At 44.7% G+C, this 25,164-nt stretch overlaps 1 protein-coding gene across 10 annotated transcripts in view; it reads left to right on the top strand.

Moving 5' to 3' along the window:
* The window catches only part of KDM2B (lysine demethylase 2B), a 159,157-nt gene that overhangs the window by 62,220 nt on the left and 71,773 nt on the right, over window positions 1–25,164 (top strand). For all 10 annotated transcript variants that reach the window (XR_002095619.1, XM_019507293.1, XM_019507296.1 and 7 more), the window contains 3 exons: window positions 6,004–6,130; window positions 15,631–16,085; window positions 24,768–24,854. Coding sequence is in view for 9 of the 10 variants with exons in the window: in XM_019507293.1 (XP_019362838.1) it covers window positions 6,004–6,130; window positions 15,631–16,085; window positions 24,768–24,854 (669 nt within the window). In the remaining variant the exon portion in view is untranslated. The remainder of the gene's footprint in view (window positions 1–6,003; window positions 6,131–15,630; window positions 16,086–24,767; window positions 24,855–25,164) is intronic.

A 25,164-nucleotide genomic window follows, 5' to 3' on the forward strand; every position in this document is an offset into this window, starting at 1 on the left:
TCTCAGGGATAAAAGGAGAGGAGAGATTAGTCTGCACTCTGCATTGATCACCTAGCCACAAAGTGGAGAGTGTTGGGGTTATGGAGTAAGTGAATAGGCAGTTCTGCACTCCCAGGGAGAGAACTGGGCCTTTGGTTAAGATTCTTGTCCCTTGCAGCTAGATAAAATGCCAAAGGATCTCAGAGTGTCAGGCAGTGTTAAACATCTCATACTGCTTATTTGATAGCCTACCACAGCATTTTAAGAGAAATATGCTTCCACCCACTTATGGAAGTTCATACAGGGCTTTCCACTGGAGGCTGGACCATTTGAAAGGCTGGCACCAACTGATATAAGCCGAGGTGTGAAATTATCAGTACAAGTTTATAATCCTCTCTCTGGATATTCTGACCCTGGCAAAAGAGTGGCCTTTTCAGGTTAGCTTATATCATCTGGAAACAAATGGAAGCTAATCTGGAATAAGCAGTTACTTACGGGGGTTATATTAATATAACTAGTAATAATGCTTTCCAGTGTAGACAAGGCTTGATTAATACTGTTGTGCATCAAGAGTGTTCTCATTGCTGTTCTAGGTGTGAAGAGGGAGTGATCCTTGCCTCTGTGGGTTTTCTCTTTAAATCAGACCCATCCAGTAGAGAGAAACCAATGTGCAGATATGTGAGCACTGCTTAAAGCCGCTATACCCTGGGCTTATATGCAAAAATAGCCTCTTTCCAAGACAGCCTCCAGACTGCCCACGTTGTGCTGCCAGGGGGCTGCCCCACTACTTTCTCGGGGTTACAGAGACTGATCGCTTCACCGTGGAAATCACTTTCCTGGAGTGATCTAGACGAAGTGAGCTGTTTGCCATGTGGGAAAGAGCAGGGAAGTCCAAGTACAGGGGGCAGTCTGGAAAATTGAAGTTGAAATTGGGAGGATAGAAAGAATGGAGTTTGTTGTGGGCCTTCATGTGAGCACCAGAAGCATGAACCTTATATGAAAAGACAAAAAGATTTAAGTCGGGTAGCGATGTGATCAGAAGAGCAAGAGGGGGAGCCATAGGGTTTATAATAGACTGAGGGGAGGTAAGATGCTGAAGGCAAGCCAAGGAAGAGGAGGCTGTAGTAGTCCAGGCCAGAGGTGAATGGCCTTGGGATGGAGCAGAAAGGAGGGATGTTAGATAGAGTACTTGTATAGGAAGGACTGACAACATATGGTGGGGTCTAGATGTGTGCAGGAGGGGAGAAAATGAAGAGGAGGTCGGTAGACTTGTCAGCACTGGTGGAGAGGAGGTGGAGAAAAGATGGACGCTGGAAACAAAATGAATGAATCACGTAGATGTGACCATGGAGAAGACGGACAGGAGACTGATAGCATTTCTGCACTAATAAATGAGTCAGAGCCCTGTTTTCATAGGAATTGAGCAGCCAGAGCTCAGTGCCCTGCATCTCTGCAAGTCAGGCCCTGTCCATGGCTGTCAGGGTGAGCTTGACTTTACAAATGTTTGTCAGCTGTCCACTGAGGAGTATATTCTCCAAGTCACTAAGGTGGTCAGATACCAAATCCCCAGCCCCTTCATTGGGAGCTGGGTGCCTGGTTGCTCCTGATGACACAGAGAATTCCCCCGTAGTGGAGTACTGATGTTGAGCATTTGGAAAGACAAAATCACTGTATCTCCCACTGACAGTCACTGGGAGTTGGATACCTGCATGATGGTGGTGTCTTGAAAAATTATCTGTAAATCATTATTTAGAAAGGGATACTTTATGTTCCAAGACCCACACATTGACCTATACCGTTGTGGGTTTTGTTTTAGATCATTTGTGTGAACACTGTGATATACTCAGTCACTTTCTCCCATTAAATACTCCAGTGCTTACAATAAATATATGCTAGCAGTTCAGAACTCAGGCAACCCTGCTATGACAGATGTGTCTGGTTCACATGCAGCTGTGTGATAGCAGTGCACTATATGCAGTTCAACACCCGTGATCAACCCTACAATAACAAAGCTGTATATGCAGTCCGGTGCTTACAAGCGGTCCTGTGATCACAAAGGTGTTTATGGGCCCTGTACTCAAACAGATCTGTTGTACAATGTGGCAAAGAAAATATAAATTTAGTAAAGATGGGAGAAGTCAGCCCTTTTTTTTCTCTTTGTAAAACAGCAATAAAAATGCTGAAAATGTCAAAAGAGAATCTCTAAGGAGTAAATGTGTTCAAAATGAAAGGAGTGCTGGGGTGTACTATTCCATTTGTTTTGTGGATCAAATATTGTAATTTCTGCTTTATTCCAATAATCTTAACTGAGTAGATCATGTGCAATGTACTTTAACATGAATTTGCCAGTGAATACACTGCAGATGGCTTTCTTGTGAGTATCGATCTTTTCATTGTGTATAGCACAGAAGTAAATTACATGACGTGATTCACAAAGTAATTGCCACACTCAAATCAAAGTGTAATATAGGTGTGTTTTCCCCTCCTGATTTTGCACAGAGCAATTTTATGGAGGTTTCACTGTGTTTAAACCTGCTGTATAATGCTTAATCATCTTTGATTGCTAGTATTCAAAGCCATTTTTATGCTAGGTGCAGTTGTTATTGTCTTAGCTGCTAAGATGAGAGTAATACATGGTTGAAACAGTAATGCTGATTTAAAGCCCGATAAAATTGTCTAATTTATACACTTGTCATGCTTATTCTAGCTTAATTTCTCATATCCCTGGGAGACTTTTAAGAGGGTTATAGCCATTTAAAAATAGTTTTTTAAGGAGTAATAAAAAACATGTCTGTTGTTGAAAACAGCTCCTAATGTGCAGTTGAGGTAAACAAATATTCGCTAGCCTTACAGTTTGCAGAGATTTTCATTTTCCAGTCTGGCTTTCCTAGAAGCCAATTAACAGCCAGTCAAACAGGCCAAGCTCTTTAGCTCTCTGCTAGACCAGTTTGGGTAACAGCAAAGCAGGCTGCCATGCAGTCATCATTTTGGCATGGAAGTGTTAATGGCTCCAGTATCACCAAAGAAGAAACGTCAAAGTATTTTCAGTCCATCTAAATTTAGCCCTGTTAATGTATTTGAACATGTTCGAAGACAAAAGCATTCAAAATATATACGTAAGGTGGTCACTCACAGATGGTGGTGTTTGCTACTGATTCTATTTTCTGGAACTTAAAGTTTAAATTTAAAATTGATCAGTTTGAATTTTTTCATTCAATTTAATGAGAAGTATTTTTAAAAGAATACTGTGATTACAGTGATGAAATGCAAGAAGCATTTATAATGATTTTTTTATGGACATAGTGTAAGAGATTAATATTTCTAGAGAAGATTGTGTCTTATATGTACTTTTTTTGTATAAGTCTCTCAAATAATTTCATTTTGAACTCTAGAAAGGATCATACTCCAGAGAGGATTTTTCTTGCTATACAGGAATAATTAAAAAAATGCATTCAGTGGACTGTAAATTATTAATCATAGAAGTTAGAGCTGGAAAATGCCTATTAAATGATCAACTATCTCTTCTTGTTGGTGTGGGGTGTCATCTTCTGACAGAGCATATACGAGATATTTATTAAATTTCAAATTTGTCAAAATAATTTTTGGCTTTAGAATTATTATTCTTTTCAAATAAAAGTTCATTTGACCGGTGGATATACAATGAAACAAAATATGGGCATATATGCCAGACAGTTCATGTCCATTAGAACTAATAACTATCTTGGAGCATCATAACTGATGTACTTCTTTTTACATTTATATCAAGCGCATTAAAGAAATTCTTAAGCCACTGTCAACCTTAGACTGAACTGGGTAGCAAAAAGGCACTGTAGATCTTTGCACAGTATGTACATACGGTGGCTTTTACATCTGAGGGTTTGTAAAAGCAGAGCTTTCTCAGGCAAATAGTGAGTTACAGAGGCATGGAGGGGTTTGCTGTGGGTTGGAACATAGCTAGCGAGGCAATTAGGAACTCAAATTGAATATTAAAGATTGATATACATAATGGGAGCACTGCATGCATTACTGCCTTGTCTTTCACATTGAATTAACATTGGTAACAACTAAATTTGGTAAAGCTCAGAATCTGTCAACAAATGTTGAGCAATGATGTCTTTAATATTCCCAGGCATGTGGCTGAAAACCTTTTGAAGGCTGAGGGGTGGAAGGCGGCTTCCTGTTTGTAAGTCAATTCTTTGCAAATTTTGTTTCCTGCAGTGCTCTCTTGGAAAAATTTGAGTTCCTTTATTAGCATATATTTTAGCATGGCTAATTTCCCCTGTGTTCTGTAATAGTGATAAGTGACTTGATCTTTTCTTTCTGACATGTAACCAAGCCAAAAGGAAAAAGGATTCTCCAATATAGCATCACCCTGGGGATGAATGTTGCTCTTACATTTAGGTTGTGTTTTGTTTTGTTTTGTTTTGTTTTGTTTTGTTTTGTTTAAGTGCATTGCTTTATGCCGCATGCTGTAGAGGGATGTTTGGGATGATGAAGCAGTGCTGGGTACATCACTCAGTAGCATGTGACAGCATCTGGTTCAGATTTGCCATCTGTATTTGTGCTGAGTTTATGAAGTCTCAGCTCCTGGATTTACTTTGGATTATTTATCCAATACCTTGCCATGCAATTGGTGGGGCAGCCCAGTTTATCTGTCCTTAATTACATTTTATTTCTCTGTGGAGAGTGTTTCTGTGTCCCCCATCCTGGGAGCAAATGCAAGGCTATTTTTGTTTCCGTGCTGGGCATAATTTTCAAATGTGCCTACTCTAACAAGGTATCTAAATCCTGCAAGTGGATGTTCAGATCTCCAGACAGGTGTGTAAAAACCTGTTCCCTTCAGCCAGCTTTCATTTTGAGTTTCCAGCTGCTGGATTTAGTCAATCTTTTTAGATTCCTGTTTTTAAAAAACGGGCTGCCTGAGACAACGATCTTTTCTGGTGAAATCCACGTTTTGTTAAAGGTGAGCGGACATGTGTGCTAGACCTGTTGGTTAGCTGAGAGTTAAACTGCACAGGACATGCCTGTCATCCTGGGGCAATGAATGCATGCAAGGTTTTCTCAAGTCCACATAATGCACATTCTGCGCCTGCAGGGAGGCAGAGCTGTTCAGTGTAAGTACCTGTGAATGGCATCCATTTTTAAAAAACATCTGCCTAGGTACATGCCTACTCCCCAATTCAGGACTCCCCAGTTTATTCCTTAGCACAGGGTCCTCCCAGACTTTAACAATCAGGTGGGGGAAGATAGCAGTTTCTTTTCCTTTTAAATGTGAAATAGTATCACACATACATAGCACTAAAGAATCAGCTTCCAGCGTGAGAACAAAAGGTCTGAGACGTAGGGGAAGGGGTTATCCTGGCAGGATCTTTTGGTTGAATCCCACTTTTCTGTTCTGTGCAGGGCAAATGTTAATTGGTTACCAATATATTGCCGTGTAGTAGAAATGTGGAGGGTTTTTTATGTAATGTTTGAACGTTACGTACCAATCATCACGACTTTGTGTGTGTTCCATTCTTTAATCGAATTGTTGTACTGTAAAGACCACAGTTGACAAGGATCGTGTTTCCTGCTTGGCTCTCTGTAGGTAATGCTGTCTTTTTGACAAATCATGGAATAATATTTAGGAAGTCAAAAGAGCCCACCTTTATTTTAACTTGAATTTTAGTGACTAACATCTGTATGTGACCACCCTATGTTTATACAGTAGGTGAATAATACCTCTGGGGGCCATCCATCAGTTTCATGATTTCGCAAGAACACAAACCCCCTCCTCTCCCATCACCCCAAGAGTGTACAATTTAGTGAACCAAGAAACGATGCTATCATGGCAGGCAGGCAGGCAGGCAGTCTCCTCATTTCGTATGCTGAAGGCATACATCTCACTCGGCTCCCACCCTCTTCCCCCTCCCCCTCCTGCATACTGTTTGTGCTCTTGATAACATGATGAGAATGATGACTGGCCCTTATGCTGCGAACTTCTCTCCCTTCCACATGGATTGACAGTCTCAATCTTGCTTTCAGGTGCATGCCAAATTCCGTTATCCTTTCTACTATGAAATGTGCTGGTATGTTCTGGAGAGATACGTGTCCTGTGTGACCCAGCGCTGTCACCTCAGCAAAGAGTACCAGAAAGAATCAATGTTAATTGGTGAGTGAATCCTTCGAGTGCATATTCAGAATGGATGCTGGCACCTTAGGCTAGTCGCTGCTTTGGCTTCTGAAAAGCAGATTGTAAATTAAAGTGGAGAACTGTAGAGAACCTAATGAATTATTTCAGTATTGGGGGGTGGGGAGGATGTGAGACCCAGTCATTTCACTGAAGCGCCAGCCTTCCTTGGATGATATTTATTGAGCATTCCTTCAGCAAATGGATTCCAGAAAAATAATTTCAGATTTATTTATTTCTTGGTTTCAGTAATGTTTATATTTAGATGATCTGCCAAACATTTGTGGATTTACTGTCATGTTTGGCATATTCCCTTATCCTCCAGAAACATCTGCATTGCAAATGTGCTCTGGTGAGTTAGGTTTTTAGCCCTTTTATAGCGCTTTTCATCAACAGAATGCATTTCTATCAGCCACTAGATCTGGCTCCTTTTTCTTTCCTTTAATCTCTGGTTTGACTTCTCCCAAACTGGGGACTGACTTTCAGTTCTTTGAATCAGGAAAGTGAAAATAACTGAAAACCAGTAGCTGAAAATGGACCATGACAGAGATGGATGCAAGTTACCAAAGTGGGAAAGCATCAGGTATCTGTGCAGTCATGAGCTTGGAGCAGGTGTTACAGCCTGAGTTCTAGTCTGGCCTGTCAGCTCTTTTTCTCATTGAAAGGGCCACAGGGCCACGTCATCCTGATGATTTGGGGCTCAGAAGGGCTACAAGGAGCCGATGTATTAGCTGAATCAGAGTGGTGTATCCAGAAGTGCAGAGGAGCTAAAGTATCATCATCTAACCCTTTTCCCCCACTGTAAACACCCAGTGCACATCACTGTGAAAACTATGTTTGCAAACTGCAGAGGTTTTGGAGAGAGTGGCCAGCAACAGAGAGGAGAATGGCCACCCAGTGCAGCATAACAGTTCAGAGAGGGTCTGCTCTGGTCTCGAGCATTGCACTTGAGTGAACGGTGCTGCCAGAGCTGATGCTGTGGAGACAGTCTGAGGTTCAAAGGGATTTTCCTGCAGATTTCAGCACATCAGTGTGGATGGAGGGTCACATTTCATGGCTTCTTGGTGGGTCATCAAACCCCTCCTCTGAAAAGTTGGTGAGTCAGGAACTCCTGAAGTTTACTGTGCCTTGTGCTGAGTAGCTTTTCCCTTCTGCAGTCTTGTCCTACAGGAAGGAGTGAATTAGCCCCTGGGATTGCCTTTTCAAAGAACTAAGGACAAAACTGTTGGCCTTTGTATCCCCTAGGAAGTGTGTTGCAGTCCTTTGGACATAGTGTAGGAAAGAGTTTCTTCCTGCTGAAGAGGCAGGGGTTCAGGATCAGTAAGATGCATGAGATCAATACATTTCAGAGCAACTTAAGTGTGAAGACTGGATGGCTCAGGAGATTGATCATGAGACATGGAGCCTTTCCCTTCTCAGGCTCTGCCGTGTCAGCTCTGTAATGACCAACAGCGGTCTGGTGACCCTTGTGAAATGTGTCTCGCCTCCTGCTCCTACTGAAGAGGCATCAACAGCATATAAGAAAAACAGTTGGCACCAATTAAGCCCTGTGGCAGCAGTCTCACTAGATTAAATCATTGGATTGATGGGGCACAGTGGTTAAACACTTCCTTGCTCTGGAAGTGGTGATTCTCAGCTAGGGTTGAGGCAGCATGGAGAAGCTTGGACGTCACTGCACCTGTTGTACCTGTTTTCTGGATACAGTGAGTACTTTGATATCCCATGGGCTGCGGGGCCAGCTCTTTTCAGGAGCACTACAGCGACTTGAACTGAGAATTGTATGGCAGATCCAGAATCCTTAGATGCCTGCTGCCAGAAGAACATGGGGTCTTGCAGAATGACCAGTGTGGCTGTGGGGAAAGGGTTAAAAATAGGGAACTTTGGGGCAATAGATTAGAAAGGATGAGAGGGGGGATGACATCTTGAAAACCCCCTGAAGAGCTGGTGAGTCAGAAACTCCTAAGGCCCTGGCTTTCCTCCACACTCACTCCCCCGCCCCCACAGTTTTCAGTGGTTTGAACTTTAAAGAACATAGAAGCCCTGGAGGGGAAAAGGTCACCATGAAAAACAAGTCACAAGGGCAAAAATTGTTGGAGCAGTCAGGATAAAAGATGGATGCTGCAGGTGACTGGAGAAGCAGCAGCAATCTTTGAAGAGCTGCTGCCTGTAGAAACACTTAGATGTAAAAAGCAAGTTTCTGAAGTGCCCTGAGGAGAGGAAGGATGCACTGAGTAATGAGAATGTGCTCTAAGGTCAAGGCACCTTTTCATCTGCCTTAGGGTTACATCAGGACAGCTCACACCTGGCAGGCACGAGGGGCCAGGGCCGGGAGCAGGGCAGTTTGTAAGGTTGAGCTGGAGCGAGTGCTGAGCTGAGCATTGGAAGTGGGGAGATGTCCAGTCTCTGGGTGCTGTGGAAGGGAGTTCGTTCACAGACAAAGCGCACTAAGCTTTTACATGGCAGTTCCAGTGAGACAGTCTCTTCCTCTATAGCCTCTAGGCCTGGGCAGTGAGAATGGGTTTATATGTAAGGAAGGCTCCTGTTCCTTTAGCAACAAAGGACAATCAAGTATGTTTTAGTAACTGTTCAAATTCCTCCTTTAATCTAGCTCTCCCTAGTTCTCAGTGACTTGTTGGAAGCTTGACCTTTTTCCCCAGGCTGTCGATCATATCCATATGAATATGCTTTTGTAGAGCTGGGCATGAGGCATACAAGAGATAAAGCCTAGGAACTTCCACACCCAAAGTGCAGACCACTGCTGCTTGAGGTAACAAAGCATCAGCCATGAGAGGGAGATGTGATCAAAAACAGGTAGCCAGTAGGTTCCAGTAACACTACCAACCCTCACGTGTGAGGATCTTGATCCACCGTCACTGGCTTGGACAGACATACATGTTTTATGCTCCTAAGTGGTCTCTGGCAAAAGTGGAGTTCATCCGCAGGCTGGAGCCAACTTCATGTTACACCTTGGCTCCCTGGTACCTAGGTACACTTCATCCCCCTTTAAGAAGCGGACATTTATGCATCTTTGTCACAAGCTGTTTTTTAATTCATGGCAGGAACTTATCTCCTAAGTAATTTGCTGTGAAGGAGCCACCAAATGCTGTTCAAAAAGTCACGTCTTAGTCACCACATTTGGTATTTTTCTCAAAGAATTTTAACAGACCAGAGCAGAGACAGCATTTCCTCTTCAGAGGAGCTGTGCTGGCTGTTTTCACTGAGTTGTGTGACTTCTAATGCTTCCTTATCCTGCTCTTGGTTATATATACTCTGTGGTCATGTCTCCAGTACTCAAGTGAAACTCCCTGGCCTGCACTTGTTGCATCACCTGGGGTTCAGGAGATAAGCAGTACCAACCTCAGGAGCAGGGGCTCTGTGTAGAAGAGTCAGGAGGTTAAATGGTCTCAAGAGTTTGGGTGCTTTGACTTTTCATATTTCCTTTGGAACTGTTGAGGTCCTTAAGGTGCTGTATCCTCTCTTCTTCCTGGGAGAGTTCTCCCTCTGCTAGTGATGTCTTGATTTCCCATAAGAGCCCCCTTTGAGGAAGCATTTGCCCACAGTCCTCCTTGATGAATAGTGAAGTAAAGTATTTAACTTCTCTGCAGCCTCTGCATTAGCTTCAGCTGTCCTCCTCACTCCTTGGTCTCCTGAGTCCCATGCATTCTTTAGGGGAATCTCTTACGATTAGCCTTACTGTTTGTGGCTGATTGCTGCTGCTTTTTTCCCCCCACCATATCTTTTCCCTGGCATCACATGTGCTGACATTCTGCTTATCTATACATTTTTGGCCTTTGAAGCTTGCTATATTTCATCCTCAGGGATGCCTCAAGGTGTGCTGCTTTTTTAACTTTTCCGAATGCCTTCTGCTGCAGAAAGTAGCCTTGTTGGCTTCCAGAACCTAAGAAGAGGGAGGCCTGGCTAAGACTGTAGTGGGAGGGGGGGATCTCCAAGGAGAACACCAGACTGCTGAAGGGGCTGGTTTCTGGAACTCACTGCATGGGCTTTTTACTGAATCTGGGGGGATCCAGTGCCCCATGTGATGATGGAGCTTGCTGTGCTGTTCTTAGATGTTGTCTTTGGAAAGTCATGATTACTTGGGTTTATGTAACGATCTGACAGTATTTTTCATATAAGAAAGGGTGTTAATCCCAGGGTCCTAGACAGATTCCAGTCTAGAAGATTACATTTTAATTCCCTAAAATTCCATCTCCAGAGTTTGGACAGGGCTATGTAGAAAACAAGTTCCTCTCTGGTATTTTCCAGAGTAAACGGCTCCAAAAACATGACATTGATGGTCTCAACAGACTGCTGCTTCAGATGACACTTGGGTAGGTCAGCAGTTGCTGTCATGATGGGTCCATTGAGAGTCTCCCAGATTTTGCTGCCTTCCTGATTTTACTCCCCCTTCAGTAACAGATGTCTTTGGTTCTGTACCAGTCTGTGCAATGTGGTACTGGGGTGAACTTCCCATGATTGCATTCTTAGTTTTATTACATCATGGTTAAGTATGCTGAGATTAAGAACCCCAAATTCAGAAGTGAGTCCCAGTGTGGAAGATTATCTAAACTGGGGAATTTACTGGTGTAGTTACTGTGTTATAATTGTGGTGCTACAGTTACAGCATAAGGATTTCCTGTGTGGACATACAGATCCTGAAATACAATGGCTACATTTGAAATGGGATGGAAGAAAGAGATCTTGTTTTCTTCCCTGTTCCTAAGTCACAGAATAACTTTCCAGGCAGTAGCTTTCCTACCTGGTTAGTGTGTGAGAGTCTGTTATTTCTCTGATCTGTTCCATAGGAGGGCAGGAGATCAGGGGAAGCAGTGACATTACGGCAATTGCAGGCGGCTGACAAAGCATTGAATCTCATTCTTCGTCTCCCTCCAACTGTGGCATTCGTCTTGCTGGTTAGAATCAAAAAGGGCGCTCTATATGAGTTCCCTACCAGATCTGAACATGTGCTGCTCCGAGATGGACATGTCTTCGGGATTCTTACTCTTATCTTTATCAAGTCCGTGCTGGACATTTTCAACTGCAATTGACCTAAATGTGTCCTTCAATGAGATAGGAATCTTGAGACTGAACTGACAAAGAGTAATTGGGAGAAGATGCAGCGCTAGTCGGTAACATGCTCGCTCTGTATCTTGCAGCTTTTAATATTTCCACTGTAAGATGTTTTCACAGGAGGGCTCTGACTGTACATTCAGCCTGGTAGATAATAGAAAAGCATTCTCTGTGATGGTGAAGGTGCTATGCCTTTTTTTCCCCCTATCACAGACAGTATAGTGGATCTGCTCATTGACAGAGAAATCGTGGAATATGTTAAGTGATTTTTATCTGGGAAGCTCCATGCAATCAGATTCCTCTGGAGTCCTTAGTGCTTTGTGCCAATAATGATGCCATCATTTCTCTTAACATGCCAATATAAAAATACTTACTTGAAGCGTCCTGCTCACAAGCCAGAGAGCCAGATATGGTCTATGAATGGGGGTTCCTCTTGCAGCAGAAGAATGCATATTGTTTCCTATGTACTGGTGGAGGGAAGTTAAGAATATTAATTATTATACCTAGCTGTTGTTGGCCTTTACTTTTCGAAGAATGCAATCCTCTGTTAAAGAAGGCAGCTGTGTACAGTCATCTCTGCTCTACCGGTGGGCAAACTGAGAAGGGGAAGTGAAATGTTATACCCAAAGACAAAGATGGACTTAATGGAGTATATGGCACAGTGGTCAGGTGTCTCACTGTAGCTGGTAGAGCGTGAATTCAGGCCCCACTCTGTCCCAGAGCCAAAGGCTGCCCCCAGTTGACCCAGCTATGAGAGAGTCATTCAGGCTGGAGAGGAGTCAGATATGATGCAGCCTGCATCACCATCTTGTGCTCTGTGGGCTGTAGAAAGGGGCAGCAGTTAAGCACAATGGCCCTCTGGGCTGTTGATCTCAGGAGGACTTGGCGTTGATGGAAGGAGCCAGTTGCTTTAGAAGCAAGAAGCTCCTAGCTGTTTGCCTGGGACTCAGACTCATGTCCCTTCCTTGCATGGGACCACATCACCACAAAATCTCCCTGGTTCCCATACCCAGAACGATGTGCTCATGCTGTTTCCCTTCCTGCCCTTTTTGGAAGGGTTTGGTTGGAGTTGGAGCAAAACATGCTGTGCCTAGGCCAAGGGCAGAGGTGTAGATTAAAAGAAGACGTAGTTTGCGTACGACATTTACAGTGATGGCCACAGGCCCCACGGTGCCATACTAAGTCATCAGCTGGGATCTCAGTCTCATGGGCAGCTGCTGATGCCAGGGGAAGACTTGTATTTTGTAATCCATTTAATAAATTGCTTTAAATGGTGAGAACAGTGCAAAGCATTTAAGCATGTTGAAAAATTCAGACCCCTTTCCCATGTGGCCATTTAGACCATGTTTGGGATAGGATGGTCTAAAAAGGGACAGCAAGGAATGGACTAAACCCTTATTAGGACTGTTCTGTAAGCTGCTTTCCTAAGCCAGGTGGGAGCCTAAACTAGGAAACAGCCTGGAAAACTAGTTTGCAAGTGGTCTCACCTGGGGGATTTACTCAGTTCCGGTCAGTGAGGCCCTTTTCTTTAGAGAGAACTGGACAACAAACAAATAGAAAAGGAGACAGCGGCCTCCCAGTTTGGAGCTAATGTCTTGTTTTCTCGTTAATCTTAACTCCTGCCTACACCAGTGCAAACTGTCTCAGTGCTGTGACTGTGCATGACTTGCACCCTTGCAGCTGCATCAAAGAACTGGGGCCATGGACACCTGTCTCATGCGGGGACTTGCTCTCTTCCCCAAACACTGGCTCTACTGCAGCTGCGCCTCGTGCTGGCAGCTGACAAGGCCTCCCTACCCCTGCTAATGACCCCTGACATAACACAGGTGACATTTTAAACAAACAGATGTTAACAGAGGTTCCAGTTAACAGAGGCAGTGAGGCCTAGGGGAACAGGCCATAGGCTGGGACTCAAGCTCATGGTCATACCTCTGCCACCAGCTTTGGGTGACCCTGGGTAAGTTACTGTCTCTCCTGGTGCCTCTGGAATGTGTGATTACAGTCCAGCACTATAAAACCCTTTCAGCTCTGGGGACAAATGAGAAACTTAGCCAGTTGTAACAACCCTGAATGGTGTTTAAAAAGGTAGTGTTTTTTTTTAACCTGAATGTTAGGTTATATGTTTCCTAGCACGGTTCAGTTTCCTAGCATAGACAAAGCTGGGGGGCAGGGTAACCCAGCACTGGGGAAAGTGAGCAGAGACCTATGAAGGTGTTGCCTTCCCTTCCTTTATCACCTTGTGAATAATAGATGCACCACCACTGAAGGCTGCATTTGATTATGTTAAAGCTTTTACTGCCAGGGAGAGAGGAGGAGGACGTTTACCTTTGCTCTTGCCAGGACTCAATCTGGCCATGTCCAGCCTGATCCAAGTGGCCTAGTACTTATTTTTTGGGATTGCTGTTTTGTTCTTCAGAATCTGGGATTAAAGAAACAACAGTGCAGCTTTAAAAAAACTCCCTCCAAAATTAGGTTCTAGCCATTACGGTATTACAGAGAGCATTTAAAACGGGCCCAAATATAACTGAAAGAATGATACGTGGTCTGATTTTTGCAGACACCAAACAATAGCCCGGGAGCCCCTGGTAAGTGCGAACTGCCCCATTCCTTTCTATCAGGTGTTAACTAACGCAACTCGTTTTCCCAGCGTACACAAAGCCTTTTAAGGATTTTTTTCCCCCAGAATACCTTTCTGGCACAAGCCCTTTGAAGTTAGCAATTAAGCAAGGGTAGCCCAAGAGTAGCCATTTTACAACTGGCTGCTGCTGACTCTGTCTTTCTCTCTTCTCCCTGGTAAGTGCTGTTCATGCTTCCCAAGGAGACGGCACTACCTGTGCAAGACAAGGTGCTGGCTCTTTTGTCAGGGAGATTTGCAACGGCACCTTTTGGCTTTTCTGCTTCTGTATTTCCTGGGAGTTTTACTGCTGTAGTGTAGCTGGATTCTCTGTCCTTTCTCAGGCAAAATCTGTGGGGAGGTCCAGTAGAAGTTTTGACTGAAGACAAACTGTGGGTGGACTCAGGTTTTTGGAACGGTGAAAATAAGCAAATGAAAACTGGAGAGGAATGGTCTTAGTTGCTCATTCGCTTGTGTTGTGCTGCATCCCCTTTCATCCTCCTGTGGATAGATTTCTGTTGCTGGTCTGTGTCACTAGTGCAAGCTCTAATTAACTCTGCCTCCAGGAGTATTTTTTCTTAGACCTTCCCTTTTGTTGCTAACCCCAGTTCAACTCTGCCAGCATTAGTAGCAAAGAAGGTGCTAGTCTGTGTGATCTTCTGTGAAAGAACTGCTCTGATCAACATTGCCGTTAAGAGATCAGAGCTTTGGAGCTTTCTCCAGCACCTTTTAGAAATGCTGTCACCACGGGCACTCGCCTGGACTCTGTGAGAGTGGGATTTTCAGTGGAAAAAGCCCAGGCTAGGGTAAGCTCTGCCAATTGGAGACTGTGCCTTTCTATTTATCTGTAGGTTGCCCTGTGTGCATTTGGGGCTGTGTTAATAATAGTAATAGTTTTTACACTGGGCTATTCTCCTCTTGTCTTTGTGCTTCAGATTCCCCATCTCTGAAATAGCATTATTTACTCCTTCCTCTCACAATTAGAAGAGGCATTTATGATGCTGCAAGATTATTGGAAGAGAGCTATCTTGCAAAATCCACCATTACTATGTTAACTTCATTGTCAGTGACCTGCCAAAGAAAAACTAGGCAAAGCAGTCTCTTCTGTGATCCCTAAAGAAAGCTTGAAGGAGTGATGGTGACTTTTAAAAGGCATTTTTTTCTCCCTCCTGTTTGGGCTTTTATCTTAGAAATAGGAAGAATCTAAATCTGGTCATGTTTGGTTTTGCTGGAAAGTTTAAAATGCATCCCAAATGTGTGACTTGTGAGCTTTTCCCCTGTGAATTGAACAGATTCACAGAAGTTTAGGGCTGGAAGAGATCTTGTGAAATTATCAGGTCCAGCCCCCACTGCTCTGGGCAGGAAGGATTGCCGGGGTCAAATAACCCCAGCAAGGTGTGCGTCCAGTCTCCTTTTGAAGATCTCCAAGGTTGGTGCCTGCACCACCCCACTGGGAGCATTCCAGAGTCTGGTCACATGAACCGTGAAGTTTTTCCTTGTATCCAGTCCGAAACCTTCTTCTAGGTGTTTGACCATTGCTCTTGGCTTTCCCCTGGAGCAGGTGGGAGACTGAAACTTTGCATGGATCACACTTTTCTTAAATGTTGCTTGATGACATGAGTTGAATACAAGTTAACCAAACTCTTTAAAAACACGTGAATTAAGTTTACTCCCTGACACGCGGAAGAGCTGGGTGGTACCCTGTGCCTCTCTGATCAGGCAATAGCTGGTTGTATCAGCAGGTGGGAATAGGGTGCAGGTTCTGTATTAGGAAAAATAATTTTATCTTTCTCTCTTTCAGATGCAAAAAGAAAACGCAGCATAGACAGCTTCTCATCAGATTCCTGGTTAGACATGGATGAAGAATCTTGTGATGCCCACCCCCGGGAGGAGAAGGATGACAGCTTGGATCAGAACACCAAACCTGTGGGTGACGGCTCCTCCTCGCCCAACAGCACACACTCCGAAGGGAAGGAAGGGGCTGGGAGGAAGCAGAAAGCCACAGTAATGCGGTACCTCAAAAGAACTTTGTCCAATGAGTCAGATGACAGCGTGAAGTCGACAACTCCCACGGACTATCCCAAAACGCCCACAGGGTCACCAGCCACAGAAGTCTCCACCAAATGGACTCACCTCACAGAGTTTGAGCTGAAGGGTTTGAAAGCCCTGGTTGAAAAGCTTGAATCCCTCCCAGAGAACAAGAAGTGCGTTCCAGAAGGCATTGAGGATCCCCAGGCTCTGCTGGAGGATATGAAGGTGGGTATGACAGCTTTTACAGCCATGCAATCTGTATTTCAAGGGGTTTTCAACATAATGGGTGAGGAGAGGGACGCCAGTGTCTGCAAATGTTCCTCTTCAATGCAGGGCAGCCTGCTAATGCCCAGAGCTTCCTTCTGATCCAGCCTTTCTGCTACTGTGATGTGGAAGGGGGAATGTTGCATGCTGGACCTTGTAGTCTGTACAGAGCATATCTCTGTACTCTGGTTACAGGGATCTAGAATCTGATTCATTTAATTTGACCCAAACTGGCTGTTAAAGCTGCCCTCTGTGTCAGGATGTCCAAATGCCCTGGCAGTACTGTGCTTTTTGTATGTTACAAAAAGCATGCCTGGAGAGAATCCTGTTTAGTATAGAAATCATTATTAATCTGCCCTTTTAATCTGCTTGTTTTACAAGTTTATCTGATTAACAGAGCCCTGTGAAAGGTACAATATTGATATACTTGACTCAGGTGCTGAAAAAACAGGTAGCTAGTTTTCTGTCACTTTCTTTCCATTCTTCCCTTTTCTCCGCTTTATTTTCCTCCATTGCTCACAGCAAGGTGACGGTTATGGTTTACTGGTCCAGTTCTGTCCTCAGAGACGGTGGGATGAGTGTCACTGGCAGAAATTCTTCTAGAGAAGTAATGTGATATCTGGGATTGTCCAAGAGTGATGCCCTTGTGCTGCAGAGATGATAGGGAAATCCGAACAACAGGCAAAACTCAGGACTTGCAGTGCATTCTGGTCCCAGTTCTACCCAGATCTGCTGTGTCACCTTCAGTGAGTCATTTAACCTCCTCATGCCTTGGTTTTCACTTATGTATAGTAGGAAGATCTCTACTTCTCTTTCTCTTAAGAGCAATGTGAAGATAGTCAGTTGGTGTCTGGTTGTTATCTAATCAGTTCCAATTAGAACAGACGAGGCTAAACTTTTGTCAGCCCTTCCTTTATAAATTCTTTACTTCTGTGTATAATCTGTCCATAAGCACCATGTGGAAGTGACATCTCTAATCTGGAGGCTGCCTGTCTCCACTTCCCATCTTTTACAGTCATGACAAAGCTGTAAACTAAACATCCTTGTCTCCGTACCAGTCCATGTTACAGAGCTTCCAAAGCAACCGGCTCTCTTACTCCTTCCTGATTCCTCTCCCCCTTCTGTTTTGCTTTATAGGAGAGGTGTTGGAACCCAGTCGTCTGGTGACCTTTTACCTAGTATTTCAAGTAGCTCTACTTGTCTATTTGTCCTTCTCAGTCCTTCTTCATCTGTGTTTTTTGGCCATCCAGCTGATTTTTTTTTTTCAAGTGTCCTATAGTATCAAACTTCAGATGCTCTAATTCATCTTGGTGTCTTTACATGTTTAGTTCTCACAGCCATACAGGAGGGTTGATGTCACATTTTATAATCTCAGGCAGGATACATTTAATTTTCTACAGTATAGAGGCCTTGGAAGGTGTTGAATGAACATGTTGCAAGAGTGTGCGTTTGATGGTATCAAAGTAGAAAGCTACACGCTGAGTTCTCTGTTTGGCCATTGAAGTGTAGACCTTACTAGCATTGTGCTTTATGGAGTTTGCTTATGGTCATGGTTTTGGCCTTCCTTCACATGGATTCTCGTTCTGTAATTCTTGCCAGTGCTGTTCAGGGCACTAAAGCACACTCTGAACTTCTCCTTAGCAGAAACTTTAAAACAGGGTCATCAGCATTGTATATTGTTGATTAGGACTCCTTGTCCTGTTTTGAATATCTCATCCTTTCTTTTCTTATCTATGCCTTCTAGATGTGTGTGATAGTTGTGAGATACAATGTACTCCTCGTTGTTGGCTCTGCGGTAGAACCATGAGTACTAACACTCAGGCCTGTGGTTAGACATCTAACCGTGCACTGCCTCTCTGTGTGTGGTGGTTTTCATTTATTTATTTATTTTCAAATGTATCCTACTTTGCGCAACAGATTAGAGATGCCCTGTTTACTGTGGCTTATGTGGCTCTTCTGTGAGGCAGGCAGTATGTTTGGGGTAGAAGTGGAGGCCTGTGTGTCGTGTTGTGTCCCCCCCGGTCCCCTGCCCCTTCATTTGGAGACCATGCAGAAAGCAAGTAATTAGAACAGTTTTGATGGTGGTGACATGCATGCATACACATGCGTGGAGTGGCTGATCTCTGCTTTTCATCAGCCACTCCACACGTGTATGCATGCATGTCACCACCATCAAAACTGTTCTAATTACTTGCTTTCTGCATGGTCTCCAAATGAACTGAAATGAGAGTTAAGTGCCAAGGCCAGGGCTTGAATTTGGGGTGGCAATAGAAGTAGGCAAGGAAGGGTGATAGCTTTCCTTTTCCAAGCCTCACCCATGGTCCAGGTGGCACTTGCAACTGAGCTGTACCTGCTTGAAATGCCAAAAAGAAATGTCTTGCACAGTAAAGTGTGCAAATGCTCCAAAAAAACTTAAGTGCTCTGTGTTCAGCTCTACTGGCTGCCTTCGGGAAATCCACAGACTGTGTCAAGAACCACAGACTCAGCTTCCCCTTGCTGAAGATCATGTGCCTAGCTGGTCAGTGCCTACGCTGGGACTGCTTGTACCAGTATAATACACTAGCAAAATATTCTTTGTGCAGACCGCTTTGCCATCAAAACTGTGTTTGTACTGGGATCATTGAACCATTTTCCATAAACTAGCCCAGTTCTCCTGGAATAAGTGTCTGCATTAAAGGCTTCTGCCAGTGCAATTGTTATCAGGCGGGGATTGTCCCTCTGACTGGCATAGTCGTGGCAAAAGTCTGTAGGGTAAGCCTCATTTTCAGTGGTGGTATCCTTATCCTTCAAGCCTGACCCATGTATGGGAACAAAATAAACATCCCACACAGCATATCATGAAGATCCCCTCTGATAGTCTCAGTAGCCAAAGAGCTAACACCGTGGGCATTCGGGTAAGTACAGTTGGACAGTTTGTTCCTTGTTGAGATGACCAGGTTTAGTTGATGCCTCTTGAAGTGGGTAGATGAGCATCACTACATTACAACCTGCAGTCATATTTTGAAAGTTATCTTTATTCTCATCCCTTAAAAGGCAGGGATTTGCTTTCTTTGTAAATGAAAGATGATATTCAGGTGTAGCTAATGAGAGGATTAAGCCTCTGTATTTACTTGTCTCAAATACGAAAAGTTACAAGAGGGTTTTCAGTGGGAATGTTAAGATCTTCTGTCAGAGGCTTGGAGTTCAACAGGAAACAGACCACGTTCCGGGCTGGGACTTGGCAGGATACAGAGAGGTCCCAGTTATCATGTTTCATGTGAAATTGTTAACTAAGAAACAACTGAAAACTGGCAGCTCATCATCACAGCGGGCTGAGTCCAGTGGAAGCTTGGGTAGTGCAGGCTGAGACAAGCCATGGCTGCTTTGACCTGACGTGTCAAATGTCTGTCTGCCAGGTGAAGTGGGGCATCCTTGTGTTCGCCTTCCGGAAGAGGAAGATTTAGAAAGCCGAGGGACTGCATGCAGACAGACAACATGATGCTTGGGGCTGGGTCTGTATACCAATCAGCCCCCCTCCCATGGCAGAATCTGTCCTGGAGAGCCCGTGTTGGCCCCACGCCACCCTGTGTGCAGGGCCATGGCCTTCGGTGTACATCCTATGAACCCAGGGTGAGCCCTGCAGGCCAGATGACATGGCAGTGGGAGCCATAGCTGGCCTCTGGGCTGCGGGCCAAGCACCCCTGTTCTAACGGCTGCAGGTTTCAGTCCTGCCAAAGAGGCTTTAGTTGTGAGACTTCGGTGCAGATTCTGCTCTTTCAACTGGTTCCTATCCACGCTAAGTGGTCCCAGCCTCCATCTTTTCTGAGGCAGAGCTCTGTTTTGTGCTTAAAAGCAAGGGTCCTCAGACTCATTTGCAGAGCGGACCTCAGCGGCCGCATCTCCCAGTCACAGCTGCCCCGACTGCTTCCCGGTCCACTGACAATCAGGTAGCAAGCCTGGATGCGACTGGCAGGGAAAGTTCAAAGATTGGAAAATATTCTGTGTATTTTAGCTTTCTATTGACATTTAATTCATTGATGTGTATCTGTGAGGTGGGTCCATGTAATATAATCCATTGGATCGTCTTAGACCACCAGCAAATACACCACAATTTGGGATCTCTTATTTCCCTTGTGCTTGCTTACTTTTCCATTACCTGCCTGCAAGCTGATGCTTTCTCCTTATTGGACAGGCCGGCTGATATGTAAGGATTCATTTTTAATGGAGAGACTGTGCTGGCTTGCACACGTGTTAAAGCATGTATCTGTATCTTGGAGCATGTCTCCACAGCAAGTGAAGGTGTGACTAGTAGTGTGGGCATGCCTGCAATAAAACCAGCAGCAGGGAACACGTGAAGCTGTACAAACAGCTTGGGAACCTGCATGCCTACTCTGGGTCTGGTCCTGGCCCTGCGGAAGTCCGTGTTGCCGTGCCCTTCGCTCTTATTGCTGTCTGCGCTAGCTAGATGAAAGCTAGCCACACCTTTGTCTGTCATGTGGATGTGCTCTCAGTGCAGGATGTGCTGTACTCTCCCCTCCTCTCTTACCTGCTGGAGCCGCGTCTACATTTGTGTCTCCTGCTGGGTTGTTTGTCCAGATCAGTGAGTGACAACTGATGGGAGGCCTGTGCATGGTGTTGTTGTTAGCCTGTATTCAGTGCTCACAGGAACAAGAGTCCCAAGTCACTGGAGCACAGTCCCAGCTGGCAGAATCAATCCCCTTTGTGGGCAGATAGATGTAAGGGTTCTGCTCCTCCTAGGTGCCTGAGTGGCCTTCTGAGCATGCTAGGAAGGGAGCTGCCTCTGATCAAAACCAGGTGGAAGTGCCAAAAATTGCAGTTATGCAGCTCAGTAAGGGCTATGTAAGCACTGTAAGATGAAATAGGATTGATGCGTTTGCCTCTGAGCTTCTAACAAGCAGCAATGAGCTGGGTAGAGATGTAAACTAAGGAAGATGTGTGTGACTAAGTGTCCATTGGAATACCCCTGGGCTCCAGACAAGACTTGCCGCCTAAATTGTGGGCAGTGCTGAGCCTCCCCTCTCTCCTGGGCAGGGCAGGGATGCTCATCCTGGGGCTCTGTTTCATGTCTCCTAGTCAGCAGGATGTCAGTCTCCAGGGCTGCAAGTTCTGTGCCTTTCCTGATGGCTGTTGCCCACATTCAGTACTTCTGCTGGATTTAGGAACTCGTGTGTCAGGAATTATGCAGGTGTACTTTACTTCTCAGCTTTCATTCTCATCAACAAAATAAATGACACTACTTCCAAGGGTTTCTCCTACCTGATGCCTAGCTACACGCAGCCTCTTTGGTAAAGTTGTGTGTGTCGTACAGAGCAGTGGAGCCTGTGATAGTAATAGGATCTTCAGACAGGAAGGTGCATATCATATGCAAGTTGCCCCAGTTGGTTCTGTGAAACTCCACATCGCTAAACATCGTGGTTTCCTCTCATCTGTCTAATTAACCATATCCTGTTTTCCAGAGTATGTTAATTGTTTCATTGGAGCATAACAGAGGCTGAACTGCTCTCTAGAAAATGGCCTATGACTATGGGTGTATTAGGAAATGATCCTGCATGACACACTGAGTCGTTTTATTTTTTTGTTTTTATCTGTTTTGTGCTATGCATAAGAAATGTGTTTTAGACCCTGCCAGTACAACAGCAACTTATGGGGAGAGAGTCTTTCATACGGGTTCATCTGAAAGAGACACCCTTGAACTCCAGGGCAGAGAAGGCCCCATTTCTAAGGGGTAGTTTACATAAATTGAGCGCTTACAGGCATGCCCAAATAGCTGTTTTTCAGCCAGGTAGTTGGCATTTTTGGCCCTTGTGCACAGTTTAAGATACGGTGATGTCCACATGGTTACTGAGCAGGCTGTTGACTGGCTGGGCACTCTTGCAGCTATGCTAGCTGGGCATAGGCCCAACATTTCAGCCAGCATGAGCCCATGGTGAGAAGACCGTTCTGTGTGGTTAAGGCTTAGGATGTGAGAAACCTAGGTTCTAGCATCCCCCACAGAGGGAGTTTGGACCTGCGTCTCTGACTTCTTAGCACAGTACTATAACCAGCAGGCCACACGTCGGGCATTTTCCAGTTGCTTCCCCAGCCTTCCTTTTGAAGGTGGTCCACTAGACCTTGCGTTTAACATACACTGGATAAACAGCAACGGACAGGGCCCATACCAAGGGCAGCATCTGTCTCTCTGGTTCATCTCCACCTGGCCACATGCATCTTCCCCTCTTGGCTGCCCAGAGGTGAGCTTCAAGATGAGAGCTGCAGGCAGTTCCTAGTCTGTAGTGTGGTGGTTAGACCACTTTGCTGGGAACTGGGAGAGGTTGAAGCCCTCTCTTAGCGAAGGGTCCTAGAATAGAGGTCTCCTGCCTCCTGAGCATGTGCTTTAGCTCTTGGGCTGAAGGTAGGAGGCCTGCCGCCTTTCCCTCCCGTCAGTCACATTTTTGGTGTAATTAAGGTTTCAGGACTTCTCTGGCACTGGGTGATTCTGTTCCTCCAGGTGCCTGTGTGGCCTTCTGAGCATGCTGGAAAGGGAGCTGCAAAATGAGCAGAGCTGCATCCGATCAAAACCATGTGGAAGTGCCAAAAATTGCAGTTATGTGGCGCAGTAAGGGCCATGTAAGCACAGAAAGATGAAATAGGATTGAGGCCTTTGCCTCTGAGCTTCAGATAAATAATAATGGGGTGGACAGAGATGTAAACTACTAAGAAAGATGCTTGTGAATAAGTGTCTATTTGAATACCCCTGGTCTCCAGACGCAACTTGCCGCCTGAACCAAGGTGATTCCAGAGAGAACAGTTTTAGCAGCATGTATGATAATTAAGTCTAGCCATGTGGGACAGCAACAGCCAGAAGAGGGGCTGGATCCTGCTTGTCTTCACCAGGAGAGAGAGTTTGGAAGCAGCCACTTGTTTCTCTGCAGTTAAAGTGGGATGGAGCAGTCCGGACTGTAAATCTGCCAACACTCACAAAATGAGCTCGGAGAGATGCCTGCCTAATGCCATTTAAAGCGCAATATGAGTAAAAGGGATATGACTGGGCTGTAGTCCAGAGGTCCATATGCTGCTATCCATATCTGTCACGGGCACTAGCCAGTGAGTCCATTGCTCTGTGGAGCCAGCAAATGCTCCCCCGTGGTGCTTAGAACCAGATCCACATATGGCATCCTGCCCTGCCGTGGTAGGCGATCTCGCGGCATATCGGAGCGTGTGCCAGAGCCCACTGTGCTCAGTTTGGGAAGAGGGCCAGGCCCTGGCCCTATGACACACAAGTGCCATTTGCCCACTTTGGCTGGATCATTACAAGGGGACAGTGTGTGTAACTGCTTTGTGTTATTTTGAGCGTGTTTCCTATTCAAACAATTACTGTATTTTAAGCTCCTTTTTATATACTGTTTGAAATTTCTAATTATTAAAACTCTGCCCTGGGGACTGAGAGTGCCTAGTGTCTATTGTTATCTAATTAAGCTTCTTCAAGAAGTTGGTGTAATCAGGAGCAACACCATTGACATCCATTGTCTGCGGTTATCTTGTCAGTTCAAATATGAGGTAATTTTCAACCCACAGATCTGTTTACTTTATTGGAGTGATTTCTTTTTGAACCTATTAAGGCTTGTTCTGGCTTCAGTCTTCAGCAGATTAGTGGAATCTTTATTAGACTTCTGACTTTTCCGGTGCTTGCTTTATAGCTACCTGAACCCAAAGTGGGGGCTCTGCAGCTCAGGTTTTAAATACAGGAATAGCCACAGGGAGCAGAGCAGAGATATTCTTACTATCACCATTTATTGTAGTTAAATAACTGAGTGCTGTTCGGTGTCTATGTTGAGTTACACGGTAATGAAAACCATCCCAGTGGCAGAAACTGTATGATTCAGTGAAACGCACCTGTGAGCTTTCCACTACAGCATGCTGGAGCAAAAACCTTCAGTGTAAAGCCAGTCTCTTTTCTTGGTACCCTGCGTCTAGGCTGCCCACCTCCAGAATCAACATTAGTAAGTGCTTGGGACCCTGAGGGCCTTACCTCATTCATATAAACTGGAGCAGATTTCACCTCTTTGGCTACCCTTCCATACTGTAGATAACGGCCGTGCTAGTGTGCTTAATCCAAGTGAGGTAGGGAGCTGACAAGTTACAATTTGCCATGCTCTACCTTGTCTCGTGTGCTGTGAAGCACGTTGACACTGTGACAGTAGCTTTGTCCTACGCTGCCGATGCTGAAGAACTGCTGGAGGAAGCTGTAATGGAGCAGGATCCTTCCAGTGTCTTCCTTGGTTTTTAGTGATTAAGTCAGTACGCTTTCTGTCCTTCTGAACGGTGTGCAACAAGCACAGCGCTGTGCCGTTTTCCGTATGGAACGTCAGGATTCTGTTTTCCGTTAATAGTATTGATGTGCTTTGTAATTCTTTGGCACTGTTACTACACAAGAGGCTTTGCTTTGAGTATGACAAGGATCTTAGCAGTTCAACACACAGATTTGGAGTTGAATCATGTGGAGGTTTGGAAATCTATCCTTGCTCAGAAGCACAAGGTCAGCCTGGATAAAAAGGAAGCTGTTGCTGATCAGGGTAGATCTTTTGATTCTGTCCCACTGATATCTGCTCTCCTGAGTTTCCAAAATAGCTCTGTTACTAATTATGCTGCTTTCACTTGAAACAGACCATTCTGAAGGAACATGCAGATGATGATCAGAATCTGGCCATTTCGGGGGTCCCTGTTGTAAGCTGGCCTAAGAAGACCACAAAGGTAATGGATCCATGGTATTTTTATACTCATTTTGCAATAGTTTGTTTAAATGCTTTTTATTGTCTATGTAGCCGATCAGTGGTTGTCAGCATGGTTATCATGATCTCTTCTTTTTCAATGGATTTATAATTTAATCAGATACTGAAGTGCAGCCTGTAAGTGTCTCAGTAGGGAGAAGATGGTCTATATTTCCATATTTGAATTGTTGGAGGCAACTATAAATTCAGCTGTTCTCTGACAGTGTTTACATTCATGCAACAAGAGCACTGATGGTCCAAAAAAAAAAAAAAAAGGAAGAGAGCCTCCAATT

This window comes from Gavialis gangeticus, unplaced genomic scaffold (assembly GCF_001723915.1).
Source record: "Gavialis gangeticus isolate Ggan-Ray unplaced genomic scaffold, GavGan_comp1, whole genome shotgun sequence".
NCBI classification, from domain to species: Eukaryota; Metazoa; Chordata; order Crocodylia; family Gavialidae; genus Gavialis; species Gavialis gangeticus.